General features: G+C 41.0%; 1 protein-coding gene across 4 annotated transcripts in view; it reads right to left on the bottom strand.

The window, feature by feature from the left end:
* The window catches only part of NOSTRIN (nitric oxide synthase trafficking), a 64,976-nt gene extending 45,880 nt beyond the window's left edge, over window positions 1-19,096 (bottom strand). For 3 of the 4 annotated variants that reach the window (XM_046659614.1, XM_046659615.1, XM_046659616.1), the window contains exons 1-2: window positions 18,974-19,096; window positions 7,000-7,085 (exon numbers count right to left, since the gene is read on the bottom strand). In XM_046659614.1, coding sequence (XP_046515570.1) covers window positions 7,000-7,085; window positions 18,974-19,000 — 113 coding nt within the window. In that variant the 5' untranslated portion in view covers window positions 19,001-19,096. Of the gene's footprint in view, window positions 1-609; window positions 663-6,999; window positions 7,086-18,973 lie in introns of those variants that run through there. The other variant, XM_046659617.1, reaches the window with a different exon arrangement.
* Window positions 19,097-22,256: the final 3,160 nt, after the last annotated feature.

Genomic DNA, 22,256 nt, shown 5'->3' with positions numbered 1-22,256 from the left:
CTGATATCAAACGTCACCGAGGTAGCGCTGTGAGGCTGGCTGAGTTGGACACAGACTCACTGAACAGGACTACTATATCCTTCGTCTCTCTGCCTTCAATATCTTGGTGACCCTAAAGGGTTTTAAAACCGACATTCAAATCAACCAAGCAAAGCAGGTTGCAATCATCTCTTTTTGCATTTTAAATCCTAATGACCATTTTGAAATCCTCAGCAGATTACTCTGCAAGTCAGAAGGAAATGAAATGAAATAGGGCTGGGAGGATGGGTGTGGATCCGCAGGGAGTGGAACACTGCTGCCGGGCTTCCTTTCTGGAAAGACTGCATATGACTGAAAAGCTCTGAATGGCCTTTACCTTAACAGGGGTTAACAGGTAAATTCCTCCCCAGAGAAAATTGCTCTAAGAAGCCGTGTTCCAACTGGCAAGTGTGGAGAGAGCTGTCACTTTTGTAAGTCAGAATGTTTGTAAATTGGAACAAACACTGCAATGTGGCTCATCCATGCTTATGGTCGAATAAAGCAGCATATGTGTACTTGCAGAATTCCCGCTAAATAGAAATGAAATGACCTTGGCATTTTCCCAAGGCAGAAGCGGCAATGCACACCCACCTGGACATCAGTTTCTTCTCAGTCCTTTGAAGCGAGCTGCTTTATCATGGTTTCTACATGCAAAGAGAGTCAAGAGAGGCAGAGCTAATCTCAAACTGAGACATGTATTTTCATTCCCTCATTAAAATAATCAGAAATAAGCTTGTAAGAGCATTATGCTTAATGTTCCAGCCCTATAGCTACCTCCTCTAATAGGAGCTGACATTCCTTCTCTAAGCAATTGTCTTGGCACGTGTGAAATTGATGACATATATATATTTTGATGGGTAACTCAATCTGAGAATATAACAGTGAGTTTTAAAGATCCTGGACTAGGGAAATGGCATGCAAATGACTCTTAATCTATTTATATTCCAATTTCCTCTCAGCGTGTGGAGGCAGGTCAATAAATTTTCATTAGTAATAATGAAGACTAACCAATAAGTCAAAGACCAACATTTGTCTTAGACGTTAAAATAAATTACACTTTTGAAAGAAAGGAAAGATGGACAATATGTGGTATCAGATTCAATATTTTAGATAGAGCACAAATTAAACTGTAAGAATATAAGTGATCATGTAAGCAATTTTAGAGTACCCTGCTCTCATAAAATTGAGATGATAAAAAGTAGTAGAAAACAAAAATTGTAGCTGTCCCCTGTGTCTATGAGGAATTAATTAAAATTGAACTAAGACTCTCTCAGGCTTGAAAACTGCAGGTAACAGAGCCCTCCTTTCGTTAGGAATTAAGAAGGAATTTCAGTAATTTGAAAATCTTTGTTCATAATATCACCTCCATCTCGCTTCCTACTTTCCACCAGCAACATCTTCTGGTTTGACAACAGCTGACATTTCCCACCCAAGCTTTATCAGTTTCTTTTGAAAGGCAGTGACAAGTTCATCTTACAAATAGGCTGTATTTCAAAATTAGTTATTAGCAATTTGAAAGACATTTTTACACAGAAGCTCTGCTATTCGAGATGCTGGGTTCTCTGGCTAGCCCACAACACCCACTTCAATGTTATTGGTTGCCTTAATTCTGGCTCCTGAGAACAGCATAAGAGAGTGGAATGGGAGGATGAGACCTCGTGACACCTTCTTGAGTTTCCAGTCTGAGAGTCCCTCTGGGTCACTGCTCACTCCTGGCCCAAGGAACCCATAGCTATGGGAGTTGTAGCTCTTCCGATCCTCTTTGTCTGTTAATTCCTGAACTGAGTGAGTTTATGTGGGTGGGGGAAGCTAGGTAAAATGGATGAGAGAGGTGGTTTTCAAAACTTTTTAGCTGGGAAACAAAATTTTATACAGAATCCCACTCCCTCATATAAATACTAGCGAAGTTGTTCTGATTCGGTGGGAAATGGAATGAAGAGGGAGCAGAGCCCTGCCCACTTAACCTCCCCAGCCCCTGAAGTGATCACTCAGGACTCCCCATAGACCTCTGTGATACCAGGTTTGAAAGCCAGTGGACTTGATGACCACTGATGTCTCTTCTCATAGAGGACCCCAAGACTGTGAAGGGAGCTGGACCAGAACCACCTGAGCATGTTGGGGCTCACACAGCAGTGCCCCAAACCGCCTGCCTACTTGGAACACGCCCTCACAACAAGCCTGGGTTGGGCTGGGTAGAAATCAAAATGTATCATCTTTTCCATATCCCTATCTGTAAACTAGGGATGGATGAGAGTACATTTATACCCTCGGGTTGTGAGAATTAAAGTAAAAGAGACCAAGTATAAGACACAGCTAATGCAGTGCCTGATCTATAGATTGTGCTGGATAAATGGTCTCTTCTGTGATGTTATTATTCTTTTCTAATTTTTATTCAAAATAATATGCTACATACTATGTAAGCAAATTTCTTTGACACATTCATTTATTGCTCTTCAGAAATAGCCTAACTTGAGCTTCTTAAAAGTTATGAGCGCCTGAAGGCACAGAGCCACTCATACATTAATCATTCATTCACTCAAGGAATACCTACTGAATGCCTGCTCTGTGCCAGGGTCTGTGCTAGCCACGTGGGATACAAAGACCCTCAAGGAGTTCAGCCTCCAGGGGAGGAGACAGATGACTGAACAGAGAAGAACAGTGTAGGTCAGGAAGAGCTATAGCAGAGCTAAGCCCTAGTTATACACATTTCTGAGGGGCACTTTTTTGAGACTGGGGGCTGGAGTCAAGGAAGGCCACCAGAGTGGGATGACTGATTCTTGAAGAATGCATTGAATGGAGCCTGGCAACAAAGGTGAAGAAGCATCTACCAGGCTGAGGATACAGCTGTACAAATGCAGGGATGGGAGTGGTGGCAGGGACTCATGGGGGTTGACTACAAGTGGTTCAGTAGGATGATGAGGGGCACGGATCATGGAGAGAGAGAGAGAGACAAGCAGGATAGAAGGCATGGCCCAGATCACAAAGGTCCTTTTATAAAATCTATGAGGGCTAACTTTTATACTAAAAGTCATGGGACTCTCTGAGGGGTCTTAAATAGGGTCATAGCTACAGAGTGCAAGATGCATTAGAGACATGGACGAGGCCCTACCCAGCTTGCTAGTTGAGGCAACTTTGCTTAGATTAGAAAAAGGAGATCCTCTGAAAGGACACAACTCTGAGCCACAGTGCAAGACTTAAGGGCTGAGAGTGGATTGGATTTCTGTCTCCACTCAGCCCCTCAGCCAGGTGGCTTTGTGCACTGTACAAACTGCACAGCTGCAAGGCAGTGCCCCTGGACTGAAGAACAAGTTAAGAGATTTTTGCCAGAACAATGGCAGAAGTGATGAAATGAAAAGAAAGCTAGAGATATAAGAGGTGTTTAGAAGAGAGAAACATGAACAATTGGTCATAAGTTGAGATAGAAGGGGTCATGGGTGGCTCCCAGGTATTGGGCTTGATTGGGTGGGCAGTGGTCTCGGACACCATGGTAAAAAATCCAGGAGTACCAGCTTTGGGGAAAAGTAGATAAACTCTGTTTTGAATAGGTTGACTTTGAGGTTCCATGGGACTCCTGTGTGGAAATGTCCAATAGACTTTTTGATATATGGTTCAAAGCACAGATAAGACATATTGTCTAGTAATATAAATGTGAGAGTCATCAATATGCAAACAAGAGCTGAAGCTGTGGGAGTTAAGATCACCCAGGCTATGGGTAGAGTAGAAAAGGTGAGGATTATCAGAGATTTCACTTCAATCTTTTATTCCTTCATCGGCAGTGCCTGCAATGGGTCGTGGATAGAACAATGATCAACTATACTTTCTTTTTTATTTTTTTAATTAATTAATTAATGTCTAGAGCAGCAGTACTTGCCATTTGAAAACCTGCTTTTAAACTTTCTTACAGAGGATCAATTGATTTTCCCATCAAATACTGTCTAAACGTTAGCTGTGAGGGTGCAGAGAACCACACACTCAGAAATAGTTTCTGGGAATGAGCCTTTGTCTTTTTAAGTCTGATATGTACTTGTCTAAAACAGAACCTGATGACTTTGGCATCAGGCACCTTAGGAGCTGCTGGGTGTCTCTGGCTAAATCTGAGTTCACTATTACGAAAAAGGAAACTGAAGCAACTAATTGGATAAAATTGGATAAAAGAAGCTAAGCATGACCATGAATTGCAGAACATCCAGGCAAAATGGCGTTTTGGTAACAAATGCACTTTTCTATCACCACCCATTAGAAATGCAAGAAGGCACCTGAGCTTGGAAATGAAACATTATCTGGACCCGCAACTTGATTGTGATGCTGTCTCTTATAGCCACGTGCTAATACAAAACTGTTAAGTGGAACCACATTCCAATGGACTCTTAAACAAAGTGTCTAGAATTGTTAGTATCCAAGGACAGCAAAGACCTTGTTCTAATAATGTAGGTGAATAATAAGAAAATAAACTCTTAACTCTCTTTCATTTATTTATTAATTCAACCTACAAGTATTTACTGAACTTATTTTATGTGGCTGGCACACAGTTCAAAGAAGCCCCGTGTACTCCCTCACCAGATCTTTCATTTTGCTGACCACTGGATTTGCCTTCATGATTCTCCATGTCACAAGCCTCAGTGGAAATGCCCACTGTATGTATTCCAAGAATATCATTTTGCTTGTCCTGTGGGGTTTCCCATTACCTGTCTACAATTCTAAGTAACAGCATAGATTCTTTTAAAGAGTACTGGCTTTCCAGATTTTTTGTAATACAAGGGGAAAGTATCATCGATTCATCTGTAATAAGCCCACCCATTTAAGGGGAAAGTAAACCCAGTTTTCATGACTGGATAACTGCTAGGAAACAGCTTTTTATCTTTTGCATATCTAATGAAGTAATTAGTGAATTCACAGAATGGAGCAAATAAAGTCAAGTGTTAATACCAGCTGTGTTCTGACCATCCATCCTTTTGATATGGTTGTTATGTCAACTCAGTTCAAACACCAGAGGAAGAGACAGTGACTTCAGAATCACTCCCCATGGGAAATAAATGACCCAATCTTGAGAAGTAAAGTGATCTCTGTCTTTGCCAGTTGACGTGTAGAAATATAGTTAAAAAAAACACAGTGTGCCATATATTCATCAATTAGTAGAGAGTCTGTGTCCATTAGAAAACAGCTCTCCCAAAATACCGACTCTTTTCGTGCAGCTGAGCATCCTTCGGCGTACCTCCATGATCACACAGCTGAGCAGAGGAAGGAAAGCTTAAAGCTTAAATGTGAGGAGACAGTGCCAAATGCCAAGTGCACAGTTATCAGGAATGAATATAAAGCAACTCAAAAACAGCACCTTGGTTAAGAGGAAATGACTTAGTTGTATGAGGTTACCTTTACAAAATGTTCATGAAAGCATCTATTGCATCAACCACCTAATTATCTAGCATAATTTTTTGGTCTAGGTAAAACATTAGATCCTCTTTTTGTATTTATACTATGAGTTTTTATCCCAGAGTTGTGCATGTAATTTTGCTGACCAGTACTATTCTTCAGATTTTCAAATTCTAATTTCTGCTCCATAAGGAGGTAAAACCCTGAAGGGAGATATCTTTAGCCACCCAAGTGTTTCTTCTTCATTGGAGCTGGTTTGCCACTCCAGAATATGGGCGGGAGGGTTTTGCACATGAATAGGTCTGGGGCAGATGATAGCCCTAGGGAGCAACTTTAGGAGACCAGGTAAGAAAGGAAGGTTCTGAGTGTATATAAATTAGATATGTCTGTGGAAGGATGGAGATGTGGAGTGACCTGGACAAGGGGAAAAAAATAAGGCAGTTTCAGAGCAGTGACTCCCCCAAATAACTGCACCCCAGGTCACAAGGATGGCTAATGTGTGTGCAGATTCTTTTGGATCTGCAGGAGGGAGATGATCAAATCTAGGTAATGAATTGGATTTGTATAATAGTTAACTGGCCTTGTTTTAAATAATTTTCTCTGATTGATAAAACTATTTTCTTATAGAAGATATCTCCTCCCAGATTGGTCTTCCTTCTTCCTCTCATAGAATCAAAGCGATTTGGGTATTAAGGCAGAAGTAACTTTTTATTTTAAAATTTTTTCTTTTCAACTCCATTTTAACAATCCTGGTCATTTTCTTTATAAAAGCCTGTTTGAGCTCCCTCGTATCTTTCCTTGGCCTCATTCGCTGGACCCGATAAAGTTAATGGTCTGCTTTACTCTTGACCTACTAAGGCAGACTGCTGTTAACCCATGCGTCTTTGTTCTCATGGCACACATGCGATATTTTGAACTTGAAACGGGTTACCTTAAAAGAATAAACAATCTCTTCTGAAGGTCTCTTTAGAGCTGATTATTCTAGAGATGTCTAGATGTAGGGAAATGGCCTAAAAAACCCTTTATGGCCCAATTCAGTCCTTGAGTTCTCTAATTTTAAGCAGGAATTTTTGTAACTTTCTTGACTCATTTCAGTGTGCTCATTTCAGCACAGTGAGCAGCTTTACATATGATCACATCTAGTATGAAGAGATGATACTGAAAATGATGACTTTTTATTCATCTATCCATTCGTTCATCAGACAAAAGGCCAGGCTCCATGAGCTCAGCTTGCAAAGATGAGTAAGACACAGCCCCTGCTCTCATAGAGGAGACACAAACATAGACTAATAACTGCCATCAGTGTGAGAAGTACAATAATGGGCATACCCACCAGGGACAATGGTGGGCCCCGGGAGGAGGTGATAAACTCATTCTGAGGAATCAGAAGAGCCTTTTCAAGCAGAATTACTTCCTGTTGTTTCCTGATTTTTGTGGAACCCAAGTGATAAATGTGCAATAGAGGAGAATCATTCTTCAAACCAATCTCTGAAGTACCAAAATATAACACTGCGTTCTGGAAAGTAGGACAGCTTGTAATCACTCCTCCAGTCGTATCGCTTGTTGCAGCTAAAGAGGAAGAACTGCTTATTGCAAACGTGCATTTTGTACCTTTGCTGAAGAACGGATGTGACCTGCTTGCAGAAATTCTCTCCATTTTGAGAAAACTCCTTTAGGTTCTTGTACACTTTGTTATACTGAAAAAGAAAAGATGCACAGAAGGATTATGAGCACTTCCACACATAGAACTCTTATAAATTCAGAATACTGCTATAATGATGACTGTCATTTTAAATGATCGTGTAGCTGGGATGCATACCTTTTGAATGAGTTCTTAAAATAAAGATTAAGTCTCTTCTGCCTATATGTGAAAGATCCTGGAGAACATTTCAAAAATAAAGTTGGTCTATCTGTTTCTTCCTAGGCCAAATGCAAACAATTCAGCAGTGGGGTGCATTTAGAGTCTGGCTTCCTGACACCCCTATTGTTCTCAGGAAGGTTAAATGTACATCCTGAAAGACACTGAGTAATTATTTTGTTTCTCCCTTCCAAATTCCAAAATAATATTCCTGGGCCTCGTGACAAACCTTGAACCATTAAAGTGAGTGTTTCTTGGTTGACATATGAAAACATAAGTGAATAACATGTTAATAAAATGTATCCTAGTCCCCTCTGTATCTCATTAATTCTAGTAATAAGAATGTTATAATAGTGAGTTGAACGTTTGGTTGAACCAAACCTTTGTAAATTTATAAATAAACCTTTATAAGTTTATTTATATATGAATTTGGCCTGCAGACGCAAGAACACCAATCAAAAGCGCTTGTCATTTGATTTAGAACTCCACAATATTATTCAGAAAGTTATATTTGTAAAGGTAGACATTGATGACAATAAACTTTAAGTGCCCAAATGGAAGGAGTAAATATGAGCTGATTCTGCAGCATTTCTGACACAGAGCAGGTGAATTAGGCAATGGAACAGTCGCAAACACACTCTCTTATAGTTTCCATGTGGGAGGTGCGATAGCCAATTGCATTTTTCACAGTGAGATTTTACACACGGGATGAAAATTCTATGCACGTTGAGTGCCGTGTTGTGGTTCTTTGTTCATACAAGGAGCCAGCCTCTTCTAGCATTCAAATGTCTCCAGCATGCAGCTGGGCACCAAGTGGAGAACTTACTGAGTTGCTTACTGAGTGCCTATTATGCAGCTGGCACACATGAATCCTCAGGGGCCGGGCAACCTTTCTGTGCACACAGTAGCACATGGTATGCGGTGCTATGGCCACAGAGGAAGAAGGGACCTAAAGACATGACCTGATCCAGGTCCCTCCCTTTGGGAGTAGAATGGACCCAAACCTAGGCTGTAGACCCACAACCAGTGGGACAGTGAGCTGGAGAGGCAGCTGTCACCACTGCTCTGGCCCATGAGAATGTGGCTCAAGATGGCCAGATCTTCCAATTTGTCCAAAAAAGCTGAAATAAGGATTTGCATCTGAAATATGACTTTTAAAAAAATGGTAGCAAACAATTCACAAATTTGAACTCTGCAGAGCAAGCAAAACACACCTCTAGTGTCGTCCAGGTGTAGCCTCTGCCATGAAGACATGATTCCCCTCTGAGAGTCATGAGACTAAAATCACTATTTGGCAACGAAGCTTTCTCATTTTTATGTCCGTAAAAATAACTTGTCATCTATGAATGACATGACACTGTCAGCCCTCCTTCCTCCTCTTACAGGAACAATGGGAAAGTTTTAGTGACCATTTTAAAGTTGTTTAGCTTTCTTTTTCACTCCTCTGTTACCTAAACATTTTTACTAAATTCTCCCGAGCCTCTTATTTTCTTCCCATAATACCAAATAACATCCCACAAAACACACCTAGGCATCATGAGAAGAAAATAGATAAATGTTTAGCAGGGCACATGCCCCTGGAATAAAGTCATTTCTCAGCGTTTCTTTTCCTCAGGTGTCGCCATGTGACTAAATGCTTCCCAAGGAGATGTAGATGAAAGTTCTCTGTGGGGTTTCAGTGAAGATTTCTTCCCCCTCTTTCCTGACACTTGGACTTAGAAATAATGGCTGATGCCATAGATGGTCTTCAGGATGGACACCACATGCTAAGATGTGGAGCGGAAAGAGCCTGGGTCCCTAATGGCTCTGGGGACCACCCTACCAACCCTCAGCTCTGCTTTTGGACCTGGTTTATGTGTGAGAGAAATACTACAATAGGATTTTAAAAGCCATTTTTATTTTGGGTTCTTTTTTTTATTATGCAGCTGAACATAGTTCTAATTCATACACAGTCTTAACTTTTTATTTTAAATTATGAAACACTTTTATGTTTTTGTATTTCACAAAATAATAATGATACAGAAAGTAATAATGACACACCCATTATGTACTCACTACCTAGGTTACAGAGATATTAACACTTTGCTTCTGCTGTCTCTTTAAACAACTACTTTTTCTTTTTTGTAATTTCTTTGACTATTCTTGGGCATTTATTCTTCCATATGAACATTTATCTAATTATAATTTTTTTAAATCCCAGTTGAGATTCTAATTGGAATTGCATAACATATATATATCAATTTGGGGAAATTGGCTTTTTTTATGGTATTTAGACTTCCCATCCAAGGACATGGTAAATCTTTTTATTTGTTCAAATCTTATTTTATGTTCAATAAAATTTTATGATTTTCTTTATAGGTCCTGTAGCTTTCTTAATCAAGTTATTTAGAAATATCTCACACGATTAAGCTGTGTATTTTTATGTATTGTCCTGTCTGCTTCTCTCTTCAGCCCACAGCAAAAGAGAAACAAAGATTCAAGAAAAACACCAGGGGAGCATGTTTAAGAGAGAAAGATTTGGATTCGTGCTTGCAGAATGAGTTTTTCTGCTCTCAAGCAGGAGCTGGAGATGGGAGAAGAAGACAAAGCAGAGACGGATTGGAGGAATTTGGAGCCTTTAGAGCAGGAGCGAGAAGAAGCTCCCATCAGGACAACCAGGAGTAGAAGGAAGAGACTCTGAGATGAGCCGTCCTGGCGGATGGCCCGCCATCCCCCGTCATCACTGGAGGACAGTCTGCATCCACCAGTCCTGGGGAGAAAATAGGGAATCTCAGATACCATTTGTGAAGATGGAGCATGCAGGGGAAACCTTGCCCCCAACCAAAGTGGAAATGAGCAGAGCCAGTTGAGAATTTTCTATGTGCTGGGGCTGCAGGGGCTGCTGCATTTCCCAAATTTATCCAACCATCAAAACTCTCCGAGACACATTTTTAAAAAACTACCTCCAGGGCACCAGTTCTAGGAAGCCAGACTACCCTGAAAGTTTATAAACCAGTGATTCAAGAGTCAATTGCCATTAGAGGGGGTTGGGGGAGACTGTGGCAAAGTGGAGAGTGCCTGTTTTTCCTGAAGGCACTCAAATTCAACTTTTTAAGGCAAGAGGCTGCTCAAACAAAGCACATCTTAGGGCTCCAATTGACCCTGGGGCTGCCAGTTTCAGATTTTGGAAGAATGAATTCCTGTTACTTAATAGACTAGTACTATCTAACTTTTCTTACATCATAGCACATCTAGAAAATGACATTTCTACTGGGACAGTGTAGTAAATGGACAAAGTTGTCCCAGGCAGAGGGAACTGGCCCATGAGCTCTGCCCCCTCAGCAACACGCTGCCAAATTGAGGGCTGGGGGGATTTGAGTCTCAGATACACCTGAAACCCATTCCCCAAACTTCAGGATGCCCAGGCACACACAGGAAGCTCTTCAATATGTTACATTGTCGCTAACTTCGTGATCAGATAAGGGGGGGATGTTTTGCTTATTACAGCAATGGAGAGAATCTTTCCCTTTGACCCTATATGCACTGGGCACTCCCTGAGAAAGCCTGATCCAGACTGAGATAAAGGTGATATGAATAAATAAGAGTTGCTAAGACTATGTCCATTATTTCAGCATAACTTCTTCTTTGGGATCAATGATTCTGTACCTTTCATTATACCATCTACTCAGACATGAAGACAAAAGCTGTGAAAAGCAGATTTGCATAAATGTCAAAGCAGATCCCAGAGACCATCTCATCCATTGTGTGTGTGTGTGTGTGTGTGTGTGTGATCAGAAAATCTTGGAACTATCTGCATTAAGAGGGGCATCTCTTGACCCCGGCTTTGGCTCTCTCTCTTCTATCCCACTTCTCCTTCCTACCCCATTCTCATCCACCAGAGAGGCCTCTCTGAAGGGATTCCATGGAGCCCAGTTTGGAAACCACTAAAGTCCAATCCCCTTATCTGATAGTTAAGGCCCAGAGCTGAAGATAAACTCATTAGTTAGGGACAGAACTGTGATTAGAAATGTTAGGCGAGCGAAGCAATTAGAAAATGCATCAGAAGTAAATATGTTTCTAAATGGCTAATCAGTATAATCACACTAGGTTTACTCAGAGTGATCGTTGGTTACCTTTAAGTGTTAGCAACAGTATAGAAGGGTTTGCCCTGGTCAAAGTCATGTAGAAGGGGAATTTTTGTTTTTCTTTCCCCAACCATTGAGCTTTCAAATACCCCACACCCTACTGGATATTCATTCCAGGAAAGAACCTACTATTGATCTTTTATCTCCATATAAATTTACGTTAACATGCTGTTTCCTGCTGGGGTCGTTAAGTACTGGAAAAAAACATTATGGGTTTTTTCCCTGATAAAGTGATTTCAGGCTGGTGGGGGAATATTTGGGATCTTTCTGAGCCCCTAAAAATCCCTTCAGCTAGATAACTGGTACACAGACATCTCCCATTCAGCTATTAGAAAAATGTTTCTGCTCAGCACTTATAAACAAATTCTGTTGTATTAATATTATCATCACAAAAAAATTAGTAATCTAGGCAATTGGCACATGAAATGATTAGACAGATGACTTGTGAATAATATAAAATGCACTATATCAACATTGGCCCAGATGCTCTTTCTGACTTTCTACGATTTGAATGATTAAGAAGGTTAGATTCAGTTATTCTAGAAAAATCCATTTTTATTCTAGGTGGAAGTATGAAAAGATTTTTTGGGGGGAGAATGATGATGCCCATAGTGTTAAATAAGCCATGATATTCCACTTACATTTAGTTAAATAAGCTTTTGCTGGGTGCCCTTCACATGCCAGGCACTGTGCTACTGATTTCAAAGCACTGCCCCTCTAACTAAGGGGTTACTTGTGTTTATTAGGCACCTGTGTAATATTTGAATCTCCATGGCAGGCTGTCATAGATTATGACATATAGAACATTAAAGAACATGGTCTACTTTATCCCCTCCTCCTTTTACTTTGCAGATGAAGAAACAGAGGCCCAGAAAATATGGAATGGCTTGTCACACATCTCACTGATGCACACTGGGCATGTTGTGGGCCAAGGGACATCCATGCCAGAACCAACCTGCCTCCTCATCTCTGTAGCATACCAGAATCCTTCAGGAACCATGGACCATTGCACTAGCATCTGTTGTTTTAGTGCCAGTCAACATCCTGTGACCCAGGGTAAGACACTGAGATGGGAAGCTCAGGTTGCATCTGAACTAGGCTGAAGGAGCAGCCCCACGGCCTGGCACTGTTTCAACAGCTGATGAATTTAAGGGAAGGAGCTGACTGTGTGGATCCCAGGCCCGCTTTGACAGGTCCTACTTGGATACTATAGGACTCAGTAAAAGCAAAAACTTGCTTACAACTTGTTATTTGATTTTAATTTCTATTGCATTCATAGGAAAGTGCTACTTTTTTTTAATGATTGGATTGTTTCATTTGAAATAATTTGATCCTGTCTATTTCATTGCACATGGATTTGAAAGTAATTTTCACTGGCATATTTTTAGGCTTAGAAGCTAAGCTCACAGGTATGGAGGCATCAGGGCCCAGAGTCAACTCTTTTTCTTTTTAAAAACAGAACTTTCAAAAACCTTCTTCAAATAAGTTCTGACACTCTCAAGATTAGTTAAAAGCCCTACACAGCATTTAGGCCATCTTTGTGCTACCTTGGTGACTAATAATTTGAGCATAGATGCTGACCTAGCTCTTTGAGGTTGAATGGCCCAGCCATCAGCCTATCATCTTGCCCAGTGGAGCATAACCTAAAAGAATAGATTTAAAAATTTTTTTGTGTCATGGGCCCCTTTAGCAGTCTGGCAAAATCTATTTTACTGAGAATAATACTCTCAAATGTATAAAATAAAAGAACAGACATGCCAAAATCTGTGGGATACAACAAAAGTGGTTCTAAGAGGGAAGTTTATAGCAATTCAGGCCTACCTCAACAAAGAAGAAAAATCCCGAATAGACAATCTAAAAGCGCATCCAAAGGGACTAGAAAAAGAACAACAAACAAAGCCCAAAATCAGCAGAAGGAAGGAAATGATAAAAATCGGAGCAAAAGTAAATGAAATAGAGACTGAAAAAAAAATAGAAAAAAACTAATGAAACCAAGGGCTAGTTCTTTGAAAAGATACACAAAATTGACAAACCCTTAGCTAGACTCATCAAGAAAAAAAGAGAGAAGGCGCAAATAAATAAAATCACAAATGAAAGAGGAGAAATTACAATGGACACTTTAGAAATACAAAAGATAATGAGAATACTATGAAAAGCTATACATCAAGAAATTGGATAATCTAGAAGAAATGGATAAATTCTTAGAAACATACAACCTTCCAAAACTGGACAAAGAAGAAGTAGAGAATTTGAATAGACCAATCACCAGTAAGGAGATTGAAACAGCAATCAAAAACCTCCCAAAAAATAAAAGTCCAGGACCAGATGGCTTCGCTGGTGAATTCTACCAAACATTCAAAGAAGACTTAATACCTATTCTTCTCAACTCTTCCAAAAAAATTGAAGAGGAGGGGAGGCTTCCTAACTCCTTCTACGAAGCCAACATTATCCTGATGCCAAAACCAGACAAGGACAACACAAAAAAAGAAAATTACAGGCCAATATCACTGATGAACATCGATGCAAAAATCCTCAGCAAAATACTAGCAAATCACATATAACAATACACTAAAAAGATCACACATCATGATCAAGCGGGTTTCACTCCAGGGATGCAGGGATGGTTCAACATCTGCAAATCTATCAATGTAATACACCACATTAACAAAATGAAGAATAAAGATCACTTGATCATCTCAATAGATGCAGAGAAAGCATTTGACAAGATACAGCATCCATTTATGATAAAAACTCTAAATAAAATGGGTATAGAAGGAAAATACCTCAACATAGTAAAGGCCATATATGACAAACCCACAGCAAATATCATTCTCAATGGAGAAAAACTGAAAGCGATCCCTCTAAGAACAGGAACCAGACAAGGATGCCCACTGTCACCACTGTTATTTAACATATTATTGGAAGTCCTAGCCAGAGCAATCAGGCAAGAAAAAGAAATAAAAGGGATCCACATTGGAAACGAAGAAGTGAAACTGTTACTCTTTGCAGATGACATGATTTTATATATAGAAAACCCTAAAGAATCCATGAAAAACTTTTAGAAACAATAAAGGAATACAGTCAAGTTGTGGGATACAAAATCAACATACAAAAATCGGTTGTGTTTCTATACACTAACAATGAAGTAGCAGAAAGAGAAATTAAGAATACAATCCCATTTACAATTGCAACAAAAAGAATAAAATACCTAGGAGTAAACTTAGCCAAAGAGGTGAAAGATCTGTACACTGAAAACTATAAAACATTGTTGAAAGAAATCGAAGAAGACACAAAGAAATGGAAAGATATTCCATGCTCTTGGATTGGAAGAATTAACATTGTTAAAATGCCCATACTTCCTAAAGCAATCTCTAGATCCAATGCAATCCCTATCAAAGTTCCAACAACATTTTTCACAGAAATAGAACAAAGAATCCTAAAATTCATATGGAACAACAAACGACCCTGATAGCCAAAAGATCCCTGAGAAAAAAGAACAAAGCTGAAGGTATCACACTCCCTGATTTCAAAATATACTACAAAGCCATAGTAACAAAAACAGCATGGTATTGGCACAAAAACAGACACACAGATCAATGGAACAGAATCCAGGGCCCAGAAATAAATCCACACATTTATGGACAGCTAATATTCGACACAGGAGCCAAGAGCATACGATGGAGAAAGGAGAGTCTCTTCAATAAATGGTGTTGGGAAAACTTGACAGCCACATGCAAAAGAATGAAAGTAGACCATTTCCTTACATCATGCACAAAAAGCAACTCAAAATGGATTAAAGACTTGAATGTAAGACCCGAAACCATGAAACTTCTAGAAGAAAACATAGGCAGTACGCTCTTTGACATCAGTCTTAGCAGCATATTTTCAAGTCCCATGTCTGACCGGGCAAGGGAAACAAAAGAAAAAAATGAACAAATGGGACTACATCAAACTAAAAAGCTTCTGCACAGCAAAGCATACCATCAACAAAATGAAAAGACAACCTAACAATTGGGAGAAGATGTTTGCAAACCATTTATCAGATAAGGGGTTAATATCCAAAATATACAAAGAACTCATACAGCTCAACAACAAAAAAACCAACAACCCAATTAAAAAATGAGCAAAAGATCTGAACAGAGATTTCTCTAGAGAAGATATACGGATGGCCAACAGGCATATGAAAAGATGCTCAACATCATTAGCTATCAGGGAAATGCAAATCAAAACTACAATGAGGTATCACCTCACTCCGGTCAGATTGGCTATAACTAACAAGACAGGAAACAACAAGTGTTGGAGAGGATGTGGTGAGAGGGGAACCCTTGTATACTGCTGGTGGGAGTGCAAACTGGTGCAGCCACTATGGAAAGCAGTATGGAATATCCTCAGAAAATTAAGAATAGATCTACCATATGATCCAGCTATCCCACTGCTGGGTATTTATCCAAAGAACTTGAAAACGCAAAGGCATAAAAATACTTGCACCTCTATGTTCATCGCAGCATTATACACAATAGCTAAGACTTGGAAGCAACCTAGTTGCCCATCAAGGGATGAATGGATGAAGAAAATGTATATGTACACAATGGAATACTAACCGCCATAAGAAATGATGAAATCTGGCCATTTGTGACAACATGGATGGACCTTGAGGGTATTATGCTGAGTGAAATAAGTCAGAGGGAGAAAGCAAAATACCGTATGATCTCACTCCTAAGTAGAAGATAAAAACAATGACAAACAAACACATAGCGATGGAGGTTAGATTGGTGGTTACCATAGGGGAAGTGGGGGGGAGGGCAAAAGGGGTGATTAGGCTCACATGTGAGGGGATGGACCATAATTAGTTTTTGGGTGGTGAACATGATGTAATCTACACAGAATTCGAAATATATTACGATTTACATCTGAAAAAAATAAAAATTATAAGAAAAAAATAAATAAAATATCAGAATCACAAAGGAAGGTGTATAATTATTCAACATCTATTTATAAAAATATATTTCAAAATCATAGAGGTGGGCCCCGTGGCCGAGTGATTAAGTTCTGGGCTCTGCTTTGGCCACCCAGGCTTTCGCCGGTTTGGATCCTGGGTGCAGACATGGCACTGCCCATCAGGCCATGCTGAGGTGGCGTTCCACATAGAACAACCAGAAGGACCTACAACTAAAATATACAACTATGTACTGGTGGTCTTTGGAGAGAAGAAGAAGAAGGAAAAAAAAGCTTGTCAGTAGATGTTAGCTCAGGTGCCAATCTTTAAAAAAAAATCATGATACTATGTGTGCTTTTTAATTAACATACTAAATAATAAATCTTAAGAATTACCCAAGTTTCTAAGTCACAGTGAGTGTAAACAATAATTCTAGGTATCTATAAACAACTGTAATCTTATATAAAAATATACCTGATTTTTATTGACGACAAAGTTACAGACACTGCAGTAGTACTGGGGTTTGTTGCCTATGTTCAAAATTGAAGGGAATTCTAAATTTCAGTTAGAAACTGGGGAAAATAAAGAGGTCATGTTTTTCACACTGATTTCCATATGTGGGTCCACTGGAGCAAATCAGGTCAAGAATTGTGGCTAAGCCAAGGCTTTATGATCAATTGTGTTCTGTGCAAACCTAGGGGCTCGTGGAATGGGACATTTTGCAAATGGTTATAGCTGTGGGACCTTTTTGGTTTCTTCATGAAACTACCTAGCATTTCATGAAGCATTCATTTGCATCCCCTTGTTTTATTCTGTTCCCACACTGCTGCCTCATCTTTACACAGCATTGTTCCCCAAGCACAAGCTAGGGCTGCATCAGGAAATCAACTTGAATACTTGATGAAGATGAAACAATTGCGAATAAATAATGATTCCATGCCATGAGAAGATTTAGAAACCCTCACTGAAGGGATATCCGCCTCCTCTTGACTCCCAGACTACTTTTGGCAGCACTGGGTGCATAGAGATGACCTTCAAGGATTTGGACAAGGATAAGAGTCCTTGGCACCATGATTCAGCGTAGGGAAAAGAATTCTCCAGCATGTTAGGGAGGGAGCATTAAGCTGACACAGAGATGTGGTGATGACCTGTCTTGGGGACTGCTCAAAAGGAAACGTTTCTCCTGGTCCCTGGTCTCAAGGCAGCCTTGGAAAAGCATGTTAGGCATTTGTGGGTTTTTTTTTTCTTTTTAAACTTAACCTGGCCTCAGTTTCCCCCTCTTCTATCTCATTCTTCCCTTGGTCTTGCCTTTCTTCTTTGGTGCCTGTTGTTGGTACCAAATTTTTGCCGCCACTTATCCTGTCCATGTCCCACTGAACCACCCCTATGCAAAAAATCGTACAAGTATGAATGGTGAGAAAGGAGAGGAGTTAACATTTTAGTAAGGAAGCAAAGGCAAAAGTGAAAAATAAACAAACAAATAAATAAACCATAAAGGACTTTTTAAAAGTTATCTGTGCTTACCAACGGAGAGAAGATTCGGTTGGAGGAAATTAAAGGGAAGAAGTTTCACTCTTAAAATCTATATATAACCTTATTGTCGGAATTTGTTTTTACATGAGATATGTTACTTTTGTATTTAAAAAAGTAAAAGCAGGTGGAGGCTGCTAGCACGTTGTCATTATTAATATTACTGGCCATTATGTCTTCATCTCATTTAGCTTGTCTGATTCACGAACTCATTCTGTGGAATAGCAACTGCAGAGCCCTCTTCTCTAAGCCCGTGCTTTTCTCATCCATCGAACAAATACAAATGTAACCAATAATTGTTGACCTTTTTGTTTATGACTTTATTGCAGGCCCCGTTTATCTGCACCTCCACCATTGTTTTTTGTTTGTTTCTTTGTTTTAAATAAAATCTTGAAGGATGAATGCAACTCCTTGCTTCTGATGTTACCAATTTTAACTTTTTGGCATCATTTATTTGGATAACACTCTGACCACCCTTGATTACTTTATTTCCTCCCCTCTTTATTTGAATTGTTCCTCAGTTCCTAAATTACATCTCTGCTATTGCTGCTAATGACCTCACGATGTCTTTGGAATTTTGACCAATCTTCTACTTTTGGTAACACTCCCCGGACTGAAACAAACATGCTGGTAACCTGTCTGACAACCACCACGGGCCAGACAGAGCGAGGATCTGTCCTTCCTCCTACAGGACTTGCAATTCTTGACTTTAAATGATATGGGAAAATATGCAAAAACCTTCCACCCTAATTTCCTTCTCAGAGCCCGAAATTGGCTACAGACGCTCTATGTGTTTGTGTATCCACTCTACACATGATGTTGGCTCCATAGGTGTATGTCTTAAGAATGTTTTCCAAACAGTCACCATCTGCATGCAAATATGGTGCTATACCCACTCAAAGTTTTCCCAAGAATATGAGAATAAAAGATGACAATTACCTCCCGTCATTTGTTAGAAAAGGCTCTGTTTTAAATTGAACCAAAAGAAAACCGCAGACTTCTGTACAACAGCCAATATCTAAACATGTTTGGCTTCTGAGCGTCTCAAATTTCTTAAGTTAAAATCCGGTAGTACATATTTCTACCTCTCAGCCACCCTTTCACACACAGGCACGCAAACCACGCTGAGCTACTCACCGAACAATCTGTCAGTGGGTCCCTCATGTTGAAATGTTTTCTGCTTCTGTCCTTTTACCTACTCTCCAGCATTCGGAATGCTGCAATCAAGGTTGGGTGTGTCCGGGACTTCCGGGATTCAAAGGGCCTAGAGTACGTCAGTCCTTGTCAAACACCCCGAGGAGGAAGTCCCAGCCCTGGACTTTCATCCCGTTTGTTTCCTGAAAAAGCCAAGCACTGCTCTGGGTCAAGAGAGCTGGGGTGAGATGGTGAGAATGCCTTCTGTGAATCCTCAGAGGGCAGAATACTGAGTCCTAAACTGCCTGTGTGGCCTTGAGAAGGCCCCGAGGCCATAGTGTCCCTGATAATTCAGTCACTCAGGCCTGATAAGAGACGGATGCATATTCTCTTAACTCACTGTATAATCATATTTTTTGTTTTCTGTATTTTATGGTGCTTTGCCATGTCGGGGCCTTTTGGACTTGGGGAGGAGGGTCTGCCCTCTCCAGTGTTAGCTAACTCCTAGAGAAAGCAAACAACTTGCCTGTGAGCACGACTTTGATATGCAAAACAAGCAATCCAGAGCCCAGACCCCAACCACCTTCTTTATCTAACTTTTACACACCAAGTCAACAGTCCCCCTGCCCTAAATCACCCCAGGGCAAGCTACCAAACAATTAGGACCACACCCATATAACTATAGTGGAAAATGTCCAGGGAACATTTTCCTGGGAGCTCTCAGGGAGCAGGACATAACATTAACTACCTCTCAGGACTTAACTCAAGCCCACCCTCACTCCCAGCCCAACAGGACCAAGAGATAAGCTACCAAGTTAGGAAGAATTTTTCTACTTTTGGCCTCTTTTTTTTTTTAATCACTGAAAAGGATAAACAGAGGTAGAAATAAGCCATCAGCAACATATTTTTTCTTTTTCTTTCTCTTTTCTTTTTTTTTTTTTTTGGGTGAGGAGGATTGGCCCTGAGCTAACATCTGTTGCCAATCTTCCTATTTTTGCTTGAGGAAGACTGTCACTGAGCTAACATCTGTGCCAATCTTATTCTATTTTGTATGTGGGACGCCACCACAGTAAGGTTTGATGAGCAGTGTATAGGTCTGTGCCTGGGATCCGAACCCCCAAACCTTGGGCCGCTGAAATGGAACGTGCAAACTTAACCACTACATGATTGGGCCAGCACCAGCAACTTATCTTTATTGCTTTTTCTGCACCTGTGGTCCCAGTTGTCAATCCTTAGATTTCCAGCTAATGTCCTGTTGCCTTGGGACAGCCATTTGCTGGCCTGTGTGGGCAGCTTTGCTCTGATGGGCAGGCTCCCAGCCCAAAAGAAGCTCCATCAGCACAGGCCAGTGGAATACTTCAAAGCTGCCCAGGCGGCTCAAGCTCCATTCATCTGCCCTGGGTGTGCAGGCTCCATTGAAAGTCTTTAGAAATAACGAATGAAGGCAGGGGGTGGGGAGGGACAATGAAGGAGGAGAGCTTGCCCTGCAACCAGAGTGGAGAGGAGGGATCCTCAGTCAGGCACCGCATTCTCATACTTAACAATGTCCTCCCCTTAGCTTCACCAGAGGAACTCTATCACTGAGGGTCACAACACTGAGTGGGGCGAGCATTAGATGAGGCAACCGCATATATTGAAAGAAGTGTAGAGACATTATAAACTGCGGTTGATAACATGTCAGTCACTCAGATGCCCACCGCGGGGTTCCCTTCCCTCAGCGGTTGTAGATAAACTTGGTTCCAGGTCCTGGGCAGCTCTGTGTCTTCCACTTGATTCCCGCCATACTTGGTCTCAGTTCAGCCCCAACTCAGTTCAAAATGGAGAGATTGGCCTCCCTTGCCAGCTTCCACAAGAAATGTCATCCTGCCAAGCTTGCTGTGGCCTTTTGTGGCCTATTGAACACTGGTAGGACATTCCTACACGTGTGCTCCTCATGTGTGTCTCTCCCAGCATGCTCCCAGACGTCTGCCAAATTAAAGCAACTCCATCTCGCCGCAATCGTTCTCTCGCAGACTGTAGTCAGGGCAGCGCGTGTCCTGGCTGAATCTGCACCGAGAATTAGAGTTTGGCTCCTTGTTGATCTTCTCAGACAGTTGTTTGAATCTGCAAAAAACTTTGATTTTGGAGATCAGAAAGGGGGTTGTATCAGTCATCTCTTGTCACAATAATGCTGAGTAGTAAACAGACAACCCAGTGGCTTTAAATGACACAGATTTTAATTCACAAGTCTGTGGTTTAGCTGGGTGGTTCTTCTGGGTTCTCTGGCCTCACTTATGTGAAAGTATGTCATCTACACCCTGTGGATCTTGGCCGGGCTTCGCAGGGCAGCTCTTCTGGGCTCTGCTGGGCAGGTGACTGGCTCTCAGCGGAGGCAATTTTTCATGAGCCACAGTGTGACCCAGGCTGTTCTCAGGGCATGGCAGAGGAGCCCAGGGAGTGAGTGGAACTCAGGCTTGGAGCTGACGCACTGTCACATCAGCCACATTCAGCTGACGAAAGCCAGTCACAGGCCAGCCCAGATTCAAGGCGGTGGGGGAGATTTCACTCCTTAATGGGAGAAGCTGAGTGTCTCGTTGCAAAGGGCAAAGATACCGAAAGGGGCAGAGAATTAGGATTAGTTTTATATTCAATCCACTACAAAGGTCAGTCAATATTTGTTCTTGAGTGGCTAGAGAGATAAAGCAGAGAGGACACTGGAGGGGGTGGGGCTGATAAATGTCATCCTCTCCTTTCCCCCAATTCAGCTTCAGGGGACACGTTTGGAACTTCAGTTAGATTGAAGTTAGGGGGAGAAATAAGAGGAGTTATATTCACAAGAGAGTGTAGATACGGGTTTGGAGATAGAGTCATTCTCCCCACTGATCCTACACATATTCTGCCAAAGAACACAGCAAGGCATGCCTCCCCTGGGTAAAGGGGAGGGCAGGAGGAAGTAACCAAGCTGTTTCCCTAAGGTGTTTCCAGCACCTGGGGCTGTGGCTGGCCAGGCACCTTGGCAAGGAGGCCAGATCAGGCCAACTTGAGTAAATTTGTCTTTGCCCGTGTGAGAACCGCCCCCAGCTTCATGACTCCCAGAAATGGCCCAGAGGGCCTGGGAAGAGGAAGCTGAGGTCCTGCATGCGCAAGAAGGGGAAGAGCCTTGTAGTTTTGGAATTAATGTTAACACAACCTCATTTGTAGCTATAGGTTGATGAGAACTGTATATAATGAAGCATGTCAAAGAAGGTATATTATACTTATTTTCTAAAAGATTTGGTGCCCAAGGGATCCTTTTGAGTTCTCTGTC

Source organism: Equus quagga, chromosome 4 (genome assembly GCF_021613505.1).
Source record: "Equus quagga isolate Etosha38 chromosome 4, UCLA_HA_Equagga_1.0, whole genome shotgun sequence".
Taxonomy (NCBI): domain Eukaryota; kingdom Metazoa; phylum Chordata; class Mammalia; order Perissodactyla; family Equidae; genus Equus; species Equus quagga.
Note: the sequence above shows the minus strand (reverse complement) of the source record. Positions and strands in the feature narration are given on the sequence as shown.